Source organism: Carassius auratus, chromosome 14, assembly GCF_003368295.1.
Source record: "Carassius auratus strain Wakin chromosome 14, ASM336829v1, whole genome shotgun sequence".
Lineage (NCBI taxonomy): Eukaryota > Metazoa > Chordata > Actinopteri > Cypriniformes > Cyprinidae > Carassius > Carassius auratus.
Window position 1 is genome coordinate 9,087,704 of NC_039256.1, and position 14,468 is coordinate 9,102,171.

At 36.0% G+C, this 14,468-nt stretch overlaps 1 protein-coding gene across 1 annotated transcript; it reads right to left on the reverse strand.

Moving 5' to 3' along the window:
• Nucleotides 1-9,034: 9,034 nt before the first annotated feature.
• LOC113114356 (uncharacterized) lies at nucleotides 9,035-14,077 on the reverse strand (the record flags this gene model as incomplete). The annotated part of the gene is made up of 8 exons (XM_026281267.1): nucleotides 13,990-14,077; nucleotides 13,824-13,889; nucleotides 12,593-12,686; nucleotides 11,988-12,105; nucleotides 11,755-11,900; nucleotides 10,156-10,292; nucleotides 9,383-9,476; nucleotides 9,035-9,262 (listed from the first exon to the last, which is right to left on the reverse strand). Coding segments are annotated over exons 3-8 (729 nt in total), but the record flags the coding sequence as incomplete, so codon positions are not given.
• Between the last annotated feature and the right edge of the window lie 391 nt (nucleotides 14,078-14,468).

Below are 14,468 nucleotides of genomic sequence, written 5' to 3' on the forward strand. Positions count from 1 at the left end.
ATTTTAATTTCATATTTTGAGGCCTAATCAACACAGGTTCGGAAGTTAAGTTGTCAACGTCAGGCAGGCAGGTTTGGTCGCCGAGTAACGAGGTTTCCCGCTCGTTCCATGCAGAATACATTCATCTTTATATAATACAGCGCACCTCGACATTTGGACACCTGTAAACAGGGCACCCCGCCTGCATGTAGCTCAGGTAAGAGTATTGTGCTGCCGCGCTTGTAAACATTTATTTTTTTGGCAACAAGTGTGGGATCAGCTTTGACTAGCCAAGCAATTGTAAGTAGTACACTATAGTATTTTTGGAAGGTGGTGGGGATGGAGATGGAGAGTATTTCGTTCGTGTGTTCTTTGCGTAATGGTTGTGGAGAACTGTTAAATAACGTTTAAATAGTCGGAAATTATTTCCTTGTGGTTAGTGTAAAAATGTTGGAGATGGAGACAGAAAGCTTTATACTGTGCGTGTGTTTTTTGCGTAATGGATTTGGAGAACTGTTCAATAAACAAATTGCTTAAATAGTCAGAGATTATTTCCTTGTGGTGTGCGTAAAAAGATTTTGGAGTTAATAGAGTTGCGTGTGACATAAACGTGCAGTGACTCAAGCCAGCTGCCCAAATCGATTGCATTGTTTTAGCGTTATTGTGAAGTTTGATTAATATTATATTTTGTTGTAATATTATTTGTTGTATCTAAATAAGTTGCATGTATGTATAGGCTATCTGAAATTGTAATGAAAGTAATTATTTCGTTTTCTTTCGATTATTAAACTATTATTTCTGATTCTGCTTCTGCTTCAGATTAATAAGGCATTGCGCATATCTGAGAACTGATGTCTGTGTGTTTCAGACCCTGTGCACTGAAGTGTATATGACAATAAAGTAGTAAATCTCAAGGTATTTATTTTTAAAATGTATTTTAAATAGGCCTATAGGCTCATAGGTTTTTTGTCAAAAAAAAAAAAAAAAAATTCACAGCACCCCCTGTTCAAAATTACTTCCCGCGGCCCTGCACAGCGGCGACTCAATTTGCGCAGTCGGAGTCACTTTCCTCTCTCAGCGGACCACTGACTCTCTCTTCATGTAGGGACCGAATATTATAATTAAAGTGACTTCTATATTGCATCCAAAAGAATATTTAGATATATTTAAAATATTAAAAAAGGTGTAAAAACATTTTTTTTTCACTTTCATTAAAATATTTCAATAAAAGGAAATAATTGCCTATTGCAAATTTATGAATCCATGGTTAACTTTTCTTCTGCAGTCACAGTCTGGGCTATATGTATTGAGACATTTTTAAATTTATATTTTGTAAAAAAAATAATAAAAAATAAACCTGAATTGTAATCTAAACATCTGTATTTTCATACAATTTCATAACTAAGTAGGCTATAATATGCGCACCACAGGCATATCGCGATGTGTGAATGCATTCATGTGATTGGCTTATAAGTAAACAACCACGTGGAGGGCGTTCTTGTGATTGGCTAAAAGAAGGGAGACATCTGATTGGTTGCTGATCATTCCATGCATTTGTGTGTTGAGCCAAGTCAGGGGAGTCTCAAAATTCACACACAAATGCAGTGAAGTTCACAGACCACAAGCAGTTTGTAAATCAAGATATATGTGTGTGTGCATCAGAAATACATTTCTGAATCTTGTCCTGTGCATTTGTGAATCTTGAGTGCATTTGTAAATGTTGTTTGCATTTCTGAATTGTCTGTGTATTTCTGAATTTTGTGTGCATTTGTGAATTTTGTATGCATTTGTGAATCTTTTGTCCTTTTTCAATTTTGTGTGTGCATTTGTAACTTTTGTGCACATTTGTGTATCCTGTTTGTGTATTTATGAATCATGTGTGTGCATGTATGAATTCTATGTGTGCATATGTGAATGTAGTGTGTGCATTTATCTTTATTGAGACTCTTTTGGCTCCATAGAGAACGAGTATGGCGCACTGAACTCATATGATTAAAGGATTAGTTCACACTAAGTCAATAGCATTTGGTTATCCACATTCTTCAAAATTTCTCCACAAGAAAGAAACTCGTGTGCAGGTTTGGAACAATTTAAGCAAATGAGAGAAATTTTATTTTTGGGTGGACTATCCCTTTACGTTTACGCATTAAAAATGTATTGCATACACAGCACTAAATTGTGCTTTACCATATAATACTCCAAATGTAGTTGTGCGATCAGGAGTAATGGCAATTAAGATTTTTATGTCATCTACATTCAGCTGGCCTGAGATGATGATAAGGTCCAACATTCCTGTAACCCTACAAGAGATGAGAAGGACTGCTGCTAGGTCTATAAACATGCAGAAGTGTCAAGACCAGTGGGCTGTTTTCTCATTTGACTTTATTCTGGATTCACTCTGGTGGCCACCAGCTTGTGAAAATACAGGACTGTGTTGCCCAAAAGCGCCAACATCTATATATATAAAGCAGACTCTGATCTTTAATTTGAGGGTATTCTCATCACAATTGGAGGAAGCTCTTTAATACTCAAAAATAGGTTTCTTTGAAAGATAAGGGCTATTCCTTCATTATACCAATTAAGCAGGTACAAGGTCTGGAGTTAATTGTAAGTGTGTAATTTGTATTTGGAGGCTGTTGCTGTGAAGCACATCATGCGGTCAAAGATCTCTCCATACAAGAGAAACAGATGATTGTTAGGATTCAGAAACTAAACAGATCCATCAGAGAGAGAACAGGAACATCAGGAGCAGACATATCAACAATTTGATACAGTTCAACACGTAGAGTTATTCGATTTAAATCCAATTCTAATCTGACTCCATATTAGTTTGACCTGGAAGGAATATATGTTGAAAGGCAAATTGGCTAATTATTCTCCTGACATTTGATTATTCTAATTTAACTCTTTACTTTATTGTGATAATTGGGCACAAACTCGCCAGTCTAAACAGTAGCCAGAGGTTATGACTGATACTATTTAATAGGTTGCCCATTATTTTAAATAGTTCAAGCTCAAAACAATAATCAGAGGCTATGCTAGCACTATCTGTCTAGGACCCCCAACAGTCATGACGTAAAGAAAACTGGTACAGCTAAACCAGTTGGGGTTGCCAGTGGGGGGACTAGTTCACCACAGATGTCCAGTCAGAGACATAAAGATGCAGTTTTAAGTTCTTGATGCTTTTATTTTCTTCACAACAATTCCATAAATGTTGAGCACGTAAGTGCAGACATTACATTGGTGTTTCCATCTGTGTGTGGTCTTTAACGAAGAAATAACAGATTAGAGTAAACAAATCAATGAAGTAGGTAAATTCATACAAAGAGAAAGTAGCAAAACACACTTAAATGAACAACCTACATAAGAAAGTGTGATAATCAAACATTGCATTTAAAGTAACCTTAAACAATGAATATCAACGAAAATCAGAAGGGTCACAGCTATGAAGAGCTGAAATACATAAATAAACTTACTTGGTTAAACCAGCACACAACACCAGGTATTTAATATGATTATTTATTTTATTGGCATGTATAAGAGTTATCTGTATAAATTATGTATTATAAAACACTATGACAAGGTAATGTTTAACTTATATATATTTAGATATTTTATTTATTACATGTTATATCTCACACATGGAGTGGAATTTTCTATAATGTCTAAATTCTAAATCAAAATACATATCTGATATGACTTAATGCATAATCAGCATAAAACAAAAACAATATTATTCACATTCTCAAGGATTAAAGATTAAATGGAAAGAAATTAAAATGATTGTACAGCCTTCAAATAGGTGTTGATATGCACTAAGCTTGTAAACAACTAATGAACAAAAGAAGAAGAAAGAAACAGCTGTGTTTTATCTTAGCGTCTGTTTCTGTAGTGACTCGTCGATTCGTCGCTCTGTTGAGAATGCGTTGAGTCTTATCCAAGAACATACTCTGAGCTGAGTGAACTGACTCCCGGACATACCTCGAGTCAGCAAGGTTTGGGGTTAATCAACCGAAAGTTAACCCTGATTTCTGGAATACACCCCAGAACACTTAAAAATAAAAGCTCATTTACAGCAGGCCTTTTCAACACTACGTATAACTTAATTAAAGCTGAGACAATAATCAGTGGTTAGGCTAGTACTATTTATCTAGTCCCGATAGTTTAAAATAACTACGTACAACTTAAAGCTCAAACAGTAAACAGTGCTTGTGCTAGCACTATATGTCTACACTGTAATTAATTTCTGTAAAAATCACAGCATTATTTTATAATGCAGCGTAAAAAAAATTTGAACGGAAATTCATCAATGAAGTGTATTAGAACTTCCTGTTATCATAGCAGGCCGCAGCAGATACGAAAAATGGCAGAGTCGAAGAGTCGCAGTTTCTGTTGTGTTCCAGGCTGTTTGTCTTCCAACCAAAAACAGCCCTACCTTTCATTTCATTCTTTTCCTGTGGATCAAAACCTGAAACCCAAATGGATGCAGGCAATCTGAAGAGAGCAAGGGCATAGTTTTAATGTATAAACGGGTAACACCTATGTCTGCAGCCGGCACTTCGCTCCGGATGATTACAGTGGTGGCTGCGTCGTTGTGTTGTCCCGAGCCTATTCCCTTGGAACAACTTTACTGCTCCTTTGAGAAGGGAGTCAGTATATAGAGCTATGCCGTGAAGATAAGCACATGGTGGCTGAGGTAGTAAGGATGGATCACGACTACGTGACAAACCCACCTGCAGGTAAGATTGTTCATAATGTGTTTAGCTAATGCTAGTCAACTATGTGTACCGTTATTGGATAAATGCATTTATATCTGAAGAAATGAATGTTTATAATATGAGCTGTTAACGAAATTAACAACTAACGTTAGCCTACATCTGTAACATAGTCTCATGCTGTCTAGCTGTAAGGGGCCAGAGATGGGCAGTAGGGGAGAGCGGGGCACAACCTAACGCTTTTTGACTTTCTCCATTTTTGTAACCTACACAGCAAAATTGCCAGAGTTAATTCAACTCTATGAGAGTTAATTTTAACACTTTACTGGTGTATATATAATCCACACTGGCCTGAGTTAAATAAACACTTTCAAAAGTGTTAATAAAGTAACACTGACTCAAGAGTTAAACATTAAATTCTTACCTATCATTAATTATTTCCAAACTTTATATATAAACACAATGCACTCTGTTCTAATCATACATTATAAAACAAAGACTTAATTATTTTAGGTCCAGAGTTAAATAATTGTATAAATAAACCAATACAAAACAACAACATACTTTCACAATTCATTTTTAATGAAACACTGAATGCAGTGCATTTTGATGTGGGTAAAGCTTTGTAACATTTCATGTATAGAAAAACACTGCCTAAACAAAACAATGAAAAGGCACCACAAATGTATCCTCATTTGGTCCATATGCATTTTGAATGTTATAGGGTTTATAAAGCATAAGATCAGCAGCTTTCACAACAGCAAACTCTTTTCCATCAACAACTCTGAATGCATAACAATGCTCACTGAAGAGCTCTGTAACAAGTTTTTCAACCACAAAGTAAACATTTTCACCCAACACAAGAATGTTGGTAATTTTACAGAATAATGGCATCTCATGTTTTATCTCTGTGCATATGGCAAGACCAGGTCTATATTCAGTGCCATCAAGTTTAGTCCAACTGGTAGAGTAAATGTCTGTCTGTACTGTGATTTGCAAAGCATTGGCCAAGTCTTCACATTTTTCATAGTCACTTAGGGAAAAATAGTTCATTGGTCCCAATTCTTTCTGCTTTAAACTGAGCGTTTCCCAGTGGTTTCCTATTGCCATTTGATGTTTTTTCGCAAGCGACTTTGTGATGTTCTTAAAACTTTTCAGCATGTTTTTGAAAAGTTTGTTTTTGGCTTCAAATCTCATGCTCCAAGTGTGCAAAAGAGGTCCTATTTTCCTTATGCACGAAGGATAATGAACCATAAAATGGTGCTTTGGAATTAACTTTTGCTGAGGGTACACCAATTTGAAAAGTTGATGATGCTCGCTGATCAAGTGTTTAAAAAAAAAAACAGTCATGCCATAAGTTACAACAGGCGAAAAGACAATATTAATAATGTGCAGCAAGATGATCAACAAGTTCCAGTTTGGATTTCCTGGAGGTACGAGGTCACCAAAAAGTAAGGGTGTGTTCCGCACCAAACAGAGTGTCTGTATAGAGTTCAATCCAATGGAATTTCCACCATGTTCCAAGTTTACATTCGTTGGGCGGTTTTTGCGCTCTGTGTAACCGAAGTCAAAAGAATAAATCCTTAAAAGAAGATCATTTTTTGATATGAAATTTTCAGTCATGTATCCAAATAAAAGTTTCAACTCATACTGAGCAACACCCTCTAGTATGTCATGCATTATATCAAAGGAATAATTGGAACAAACATGAAAATACTGTTAAGTGTTCAACGAAGAGTCTCTTTTAACCCCATATACAGAGTTCAACTGTGTATCTGACTGAAGGTCCCTGCAGTGTACCTCAAAGCTGGCTTTATCACGGACCACTACTCTTGGGTCATCCTCACTATAAACATTCTGGGCATCAGATTTTGCAGTTAGACACAAACGACAAAAGTAATTACTGTTAAAAGACTCATTAAAACCAAGAAGAGCATGCATTGCCAAGTTATCTCCTACAACCTGACAAATTGAACCATAAACCTTTTCAGAAGAAATGGGCAAATAAATCCCCTCATTCTCTAGAATTTTAACATCATTTACCAAAGGAGCTAAAATGGTATCAAATCCATATTTTTTAACATCTTGAGAGTGAAAGAGAGAAACTAAGTGGATGTTCAGTACAGCAGAGTTGAACTTCGGTGGAAGATTTCTCAGAATGAAATATAGACAGCCAATCTTGTGAATCCCATGTTTTGACCCCAAGGGATTGCACGTCTCAAAATCAGCGTAATACAGGTGGATTTGTAAGGAATTGAGTTTTGAAAACAAAGGGTGGCCTCTGCAGTAACTTCCATCACTAAAGTCTTTGTATACATCTGGACTGATGTCAAACCCCAATTTAAAATGCTTACAAATATCAGTGTTGCGAAACATAAATTTTAGACTATCCAAAATGGGAATGTACACAAAAGTCTCTTTAACTGGAACCTGGTCATAGGTGCCAGTTCTTTTGTTTCTTCTATTGTCAAACCGAACACCAAGAACTATTTCTAATGGTTGAACAATTCCCCATCTTTCACTGAAAAACTTTGCTCGTTTAGCTTCTGAATAAAAACTGGTAAACGGATTTTCAAAACTCTTTTTAAAAGGTTCAGGGGAGTCTGGTCTAACAACATCCTGCTTCGTTTGTAAATGTAACTCTGTGGTAAACTCTTCAAGATCACATATAATCGATGAAACTGTGGAACCAGAAGCACCACTTCCCTGCAGCTTCGCAACAATTGAAGCACACATTTCCTTTAAATCCACTTTAGGAAGAACTGGATCACTTTCAACACGATCATCATCTAAACGAGGTTCTTCATCTGAGAGTGCAGACTGTACTGTATCTGACTGGGTACAAATATGAGTGGGACAAACAACTGAACAAGGAACATGAATTTTGTCCAAATGTTTTCTAAACCCAGAGTATGTTGAAAATTGCTTTCGGCAACGCTGTTGATTGCAAACAAGTCTAGACTTAGAAGTGGGATAGAAACCATGTTCACACTTCAAATGTGAAATCAGTGAATGGGCATCAGCATACAACTCTTCACATCTGAAACAGAGCAACATTTTTTCAAGATTCAGCTCAGGTGCTATTCAGCAGTTTAGCTCGCAGTTCTTTCACTCTTGGTGCCTCTTTTGTTTTTCCAACATCTATGTTATAAACCGTGGTCTGCAGGAAAGTGTAGAAGTTGATGAGAGCGTTGTCATAGGATATATTAAAAATGTAGTGTACTTTGAAGAGCTCATCCAAAGCACCCAGAGAACCAGCCGTCTCACAAGGGATGAGCTTGTTATCCAGAGCAATGTAGTAGTAGCTGTCAATCACGTCTCGACTCCTCCCCACGGCTAGAAGATATGGTTGATGACTTTGGCTTTTCTTTAGGTGCTCATCAATGCTGCAGCATGACTACAAAGGTGAAAAACAAACAAAGTTACCCTTCCAATTTTAGTCTTTTTAAACATTTTACTGGTAACAAAATAGACCTAAAAAAATTAAACACTTGGTAATCTTATCACATTTATCAGACTATACAACCTTTGTCTTTTGAAAAACTACAACACATATTCCATTATTTATTCATTGCACGTCAACAGACAGCAAGAGTTTTATCCTGCACTTCAAGTATTATCTTTGTAAGAAAAGTGTTTTTGGCCACTTGCTTTGTAGATGCGTGTCACACATTATATGCACGTTCTTGCCTTTGACCACAATGAATTTGAAGTAGTGCTTTCCACATTGAAAATGGCAACTTTTCATCGGATTGCTCCTGACTCGCCATTTCTGCTACTGCTGCGAATCTCTGTGTAGCTGTTGCGTCACGCGCCAGCAGATGGTGGAAGAAGGTGAACCAGTAAAAGCAGTGTGGATAGATCACTGTCCCAGTCTGTGGTAAAATAAAAACAGCAACAACAAATAAAGAACATTACACTCGAGTGGAATGGGACCAAAAGCATGACTATAATCAGATTTATTGACTATTTTTGCCTACTTGAATCTGTGGCATTCTCAGGGGCTTTCTCAGCTGACATCAGGAGACGTTGCACAGGAGATGTCTTAGTCAGGTTTCTTGCTTCTTGAATGATTTTTGGCTTAACGGTTCCATTCCACCTTTCCAAGAGCTTTGAGGATGTGTTCAAATCGAACAGAAGAACAAAATCTTGGTTCACCTTGAAAATATTTATCAGCATTAGACACTTACACATGCACTTAAAGCAACATTCAATCATTTTAAATATTACTTACTAATCCTTTGGTGTCTAGAAACCTTGGAAAGGTTTTTAGAATATTTGTTGCTGTATCAGCATCGTGAACAAGTTCCTGGCGATAGCGAAATGTCTGTCTCATGTTTTTTAAAAATGGTTTCTTCAACTCCTGTATGAGCAAGAAGTGAAATGGCCTCCACAAGAGCATCTCCCTCAAGCTGATGTTCTAAACTAATGTCTCTCCTGATGTTTGGACCTCCTTGTTCAGAGCTAGACTTATTCTTTCTTTCAGTGTGACAAGAGTGGTTTCTTTGAACGGTTTTTAAACGCCAAGCTAGATAACCACTTCCGCTTGCTGCATCATAAAAGTGCTCCTGTAAATTTGGGGGGAAAACAGGACCATTTTACATTCATACATCTAAATCTAAAGATTCCACTTATCAATCAATTCCTTCAAGTAAAAAAATTTGATAATTTTATGGAAAAAGTCTTACATATCCCTTCTTGGAAAATGGGTCTTTCAATGAAGGAAACAAAGACACAATTCCAATGGCATACTGCTCTCTCTGCTTCTGGGTTGGAATCCTCCTACCAAAAATAAAATGTACATATATGGGATGGGACAGCACGTACCATATTTTTCGGACTATAAATCACATCAATCCAAAAATATATCATGACTAGGAAAAAAAAACACTGGACTATAAGTCACATTTATTTAGAACCAAGAGAAAACATTACTGTTTACAGCGGCGAGAAGCCGCTCAATGCTGCTCCGTGCTCCTGTAACCTCGACTACCGTTTTCCGCTACATATTTTACTACCTGTAGTTTGTAATCTGCAGAATAGGATTTTCTTTTTGGGGGCTTTTTGTTTGCATTCAGTCTTTCTCAGTTGTCTTAATATTTCAGTTAACAGTTTTCAGTGGTAGGCTACAGGAGCACTGATCAGCATAAAGCGCCCTCTCGTGGCCGTAGACAGTAATGTTTTATCTTAGTTAATTTCTCTCGGTTCATGTTAAATTAATTTAGATAAATAAGTCGCACCTGACTATAAGTCCCAGGACCAGCCAAACTATGAAAAAAAGTGTGACTTATAGTCTGGAAAATATGGTAAGTGACAGCTATGCATACAAAAAAAAAAAAAAAAAGTCTTCCATTTAGATGATAGATTTAGGTCTCTGTCTTAATTTTTAGCTGACCCCCCCCCCCCCCCCCCACACACACATATTATAGTCAATTATCTTAAATGTGTAAATGTAGCTTACCCATGCCTCTCTGTCATGTGCCCCACCAGTATGTTAACAAGCGCTCTTCTCATTTCATTTGACAAAGTATCGGTGGCCTTGTACTCTTCAAGAATTTCATCTCCTTTGGATTTCTCTTTTAAGGCAGCAAGCACCATCTATGTTAAAACAATAAAAGCATAGTTTGCTCATATATCATTCTTAGGCCTGTCACGATACATATACTTTTTGGTGCTACATATTGTCCCAGAAATCAATTGTGATAAATTACTGAATTTTTTCATCAGTTAGTCTATATTAGCATAATTATACAAATATTACACAAGCACAATGTGGAAGAAATGGCATCACAGACAAACACAGATAACACAATGTTCAACTTTAACTGTAACAGTATTTTAAATTGTTATAAGAGGTATTTTAAACATCTTTTATTGTATTTAGGGGTTGTAACGATATTTGAAAGTACAAAATTGATGGTGATATTTTATGATTTTATGTCTTTCAATTAATTAACAAGTAGGGCTTTAACATAACCCATTACAAAAATGTCTGCTCCATCACAAATAATTTGTTTAATTTTTGTTTAAAAAAAATAAATAAATAAAAAGCTTCATTAGAAGATGGAAATATATAAAAGCTATTTTAACTTGTCCTGTCCTATGCCCTATATCTATGCACAGTTGCATAGAGTCTGCTCTATATTACATGTAGGCTATAATGTCTATAGTTAAATGTGTGCATTTACGTAAGTATTTTGGTTGCACTTTATTTTACAGTACGTGTACTAACATGTACTTATAGTGTACTTACAGTGTATTTATCTAAGAAAGTTCTGGTAATACAAGGTAACTACATGGGGTAGGGTTAGGTTTAGGGGTAGGTTCAGGGTTAGTACATAGTTATTACATAGTTATTGTAATTACTATAATAAGTACATAGTATGTACATGAGGAACAGGACTGTAAAATAAAGTGCTACCAGTATTTTAGCAGAATAAAATATAATAGCGTGCTTGTACCGCAAGACATTTAAAATGAGGTGCCGATGCGATCACTTCAAATACAAGTTTCTTAGCAGTTTCTTAACACTTCAAATAACCAAACAAGATACTATTTTTGCCACCTGGGTCCCTCTGACCTTAAGCATGTAAAAAATAAACCGAAACTCCATTGCCTCAGACATGAAAAATAGATCTATAGAACATGGAATGTTTTAATAATAAAACCTGTATATAGTGGGCATTAGGGCTGCACGATGTGTCGTTTAAGCATCGATATCGCGATGTATGAATCCACAATAGTCACATTGCAGGATGTGCGATGTAGGCTGTCGTAGTTTATCTGTTATTCATTAACTGTACGGGCAGCTGCTCCCCGGCCCTTGACGAATGTGATTTGCGGATTAATTGCACAGCTTAGAGAGAGACAAAGAGAGCGCGAGCGAGAGAGACAGAAAGAGAGGGAGCGCGAGAGAGACAGAGAGTCATTTAAAAACCAATACAACTGTAATACTCAAAGATTGATTAGAGTAAGCAACTTGAATTATTGAATTCAATTGAATCTCATTTTTCATAATTTTTAAATGGTAACAAATAAACACATGAGAAACTCATGTCACCTCCTTTGCTGATCTTTGCTCCTCTGCTGCTCCAACTCTGTCATCTTGCTGTGATGTTTTGAGCCTTTTGGCACATCTTTCAGAGGGTACATCTTGTTCACTAGATGAATGACTTGTCAGTGTATCTGTGGAGCTGGTTGCTTCCTCTGCCAAAAAAACACACACACATAAAAATACTATAACTGTGACCAATGTTTGTAACCTGCACTATTTTATGTATGGAACAAAAGTACCTTCACTAAGATCTTTTATGATTAATGTTGATTTTGGGTTTGCTTCTAGCAACTCTTCCAAAATGTCTTGATCAATTTCAGTGTGGGACTCGTCATATATCTTCAAGTCTGCTCCAGTCTGTAAATCAAATCTGCTTCGCACTGTAGATCAATAAAAGCAGTCATAACTATACTAAAATAATATGCCTAAAAATATGAGTTACAATACATAAATATAGATTGATACATCATTTGATTAATCGCATGATGCATCAATGTACACACACAAAAAAAGTTTTTCACAGAGGTTTTTTCTTGTATATTTTATGCATGTAAAGCGCAGAAAATAATGTTCTTGTTGTGCTTAAATTATTAATTTTGCATACAAATGAATCAGAAAGAAAATACTAAGAAACTTATTTTTCTTAATGTCCTTATTATGGTACAGGAGTGAAATATTCACCATTGCAATGTTCATGTTTTAAACGTTGGTTGATGAATTAATAAAGTTGTATAGAATAGACATATATTATTGTAATATTGATCACTGCAAATCACTGCAATTAAAGTGTGAGCAAATATCAAATACCCATAATTTCAAATAAGATAAAAACAAGGACACTTACCTTCATTTATGAAATCTGTAAAAGTGAATCCATTTTGTAACTTTATGAATTTCTTGGAGTTTTTGAACTGCACTTTCACAAACATGACGTTAACCTAAAGGGGGAAAAAAAGCTCTTAAAACATCTGTGTAGGTCAGGGATCCTCAAATCTGTACCGCAAGATCCACTTTCCTGCAGAGTATAGCTCTAACCCTAATCAAACACACCTGAGCATGCTATTCTGTCTTCAAGATCATTAGAAAATCCCAGTTAGGTGAGTTTGATCAGGGTTCGAGCTAAACTCTGCAGTGCATTGGACCTCCAGGGCAAGATTTGAGGAACCCTGGTGTAGAGATTCACTTTATTTTATTTGTCTGTGACATCATAAAATAATTTGCTATATTTTTTCAGTTCTTTAAGTTTTATTATTATCTGAAACCTGCTATGATTTATATTCCATAGTGTCTTGGGATTTTCAATGCATTTAACACCAAATAAGCAATCAAAAAAAAAAAAGAAAAAGAAAGAAAAAAAACATTACCAACAACAATTCAGAATCAAATAAAAGCAAATTAGAAGTGGGCACTTCAAGGTTTCTATAGAAAAATTACTCAAGCCTCATGTATTTCAAGGAAAATGTGTGTTGTATTACTAAAGAGAGTTTATACGGTCAAATGTGGACTGTTTAAACCTGCCGTTAACGTTACTCCCTCCCACACTTAACGTTACTTAGAAATAAAAATGAGTCCTTAGACTATTTTTCCCGTCAGGTATCTCTGGCTTCACAGCTTTGAAAACCCCTGTCTAACTAAACTACACGGAGTGTTTTTTAGGACTGGGTTACAGTGATATTTTAGAGATAACTGAAATACGGTTTTAACTGCTTAAGTTAAGAAACCCTGGTCTCCACATGGCGAGTCGAAGAAAATGGCGTCTTCGAGAAATTTCAGGCTGTAGCGCGCGCAGCACGTCATGAACGCTACACAGACCTGACTGTTAACATTATATACACATAAATACACACAATATTCTAAACTGAATTTGAACAAAGTAAACGGTACATTCGAACTAGTAACTAAAATTGGTTGTTTTAGTCAGCAAGATTAAGTACAAAAGCCCATATCGAATACATTTGAACATGCTTTTAAGACCAACGGCTAACGTTAAACACAAAAATAAACAACGATTTATCTAACTTAACTATTTCGATTTATGGAACGCTTATCTTCGTGAAATATAGAACTTTACTTACCTTCTGCGTTTTTTCCCCGTTTATGTCACGTTAACGTAGGCCTTCTTATTTGCACTGTTGCCCGAACTGGAGAAAATGATGTAACGTTATGTGAGAAAGTTAACAATTCTGGGTCAGCACGGCAAGAAAATATTGATTTTAAATAGTAAGACTATATGTTACATACTCCAAAGAAAACTCGCCGTCGTCTACATTTCCAGTAACATGAGCACTGGCCTATTCTACAGGGTCAGTCAAAACAAATGGCGCCTGAGAGAAAAGTTGCAGCGCGCCCTTAAAGTTACACGAACTTGATATTTAACGAAACATAAAAATAAATAAAAAATAATGATTACACTGACCTATTAAATAGATTTGATAGTTGTTTCAATCAACCAGGTAACGTTAAAGTATTAAAGTCAATGTCAAATCAATTTGAACATACTTTTATAACAAGTGCTGCTAAACCCAATCGAAAAATTATTTACATTTATGAAATACATCACTTACTTTATGCACTTCTTCACTTCTCCACAGTCCTGTATGCTTCCAGTTAATAAAACACGCTTCTTCGCTAGAGTGGCGATTCAAATAAAATGGCGTCAGTGAGAACATTTTTGGCTGGTTGAAGCTTACCACGTAAATGTCCCGGATGTGTAATCACAT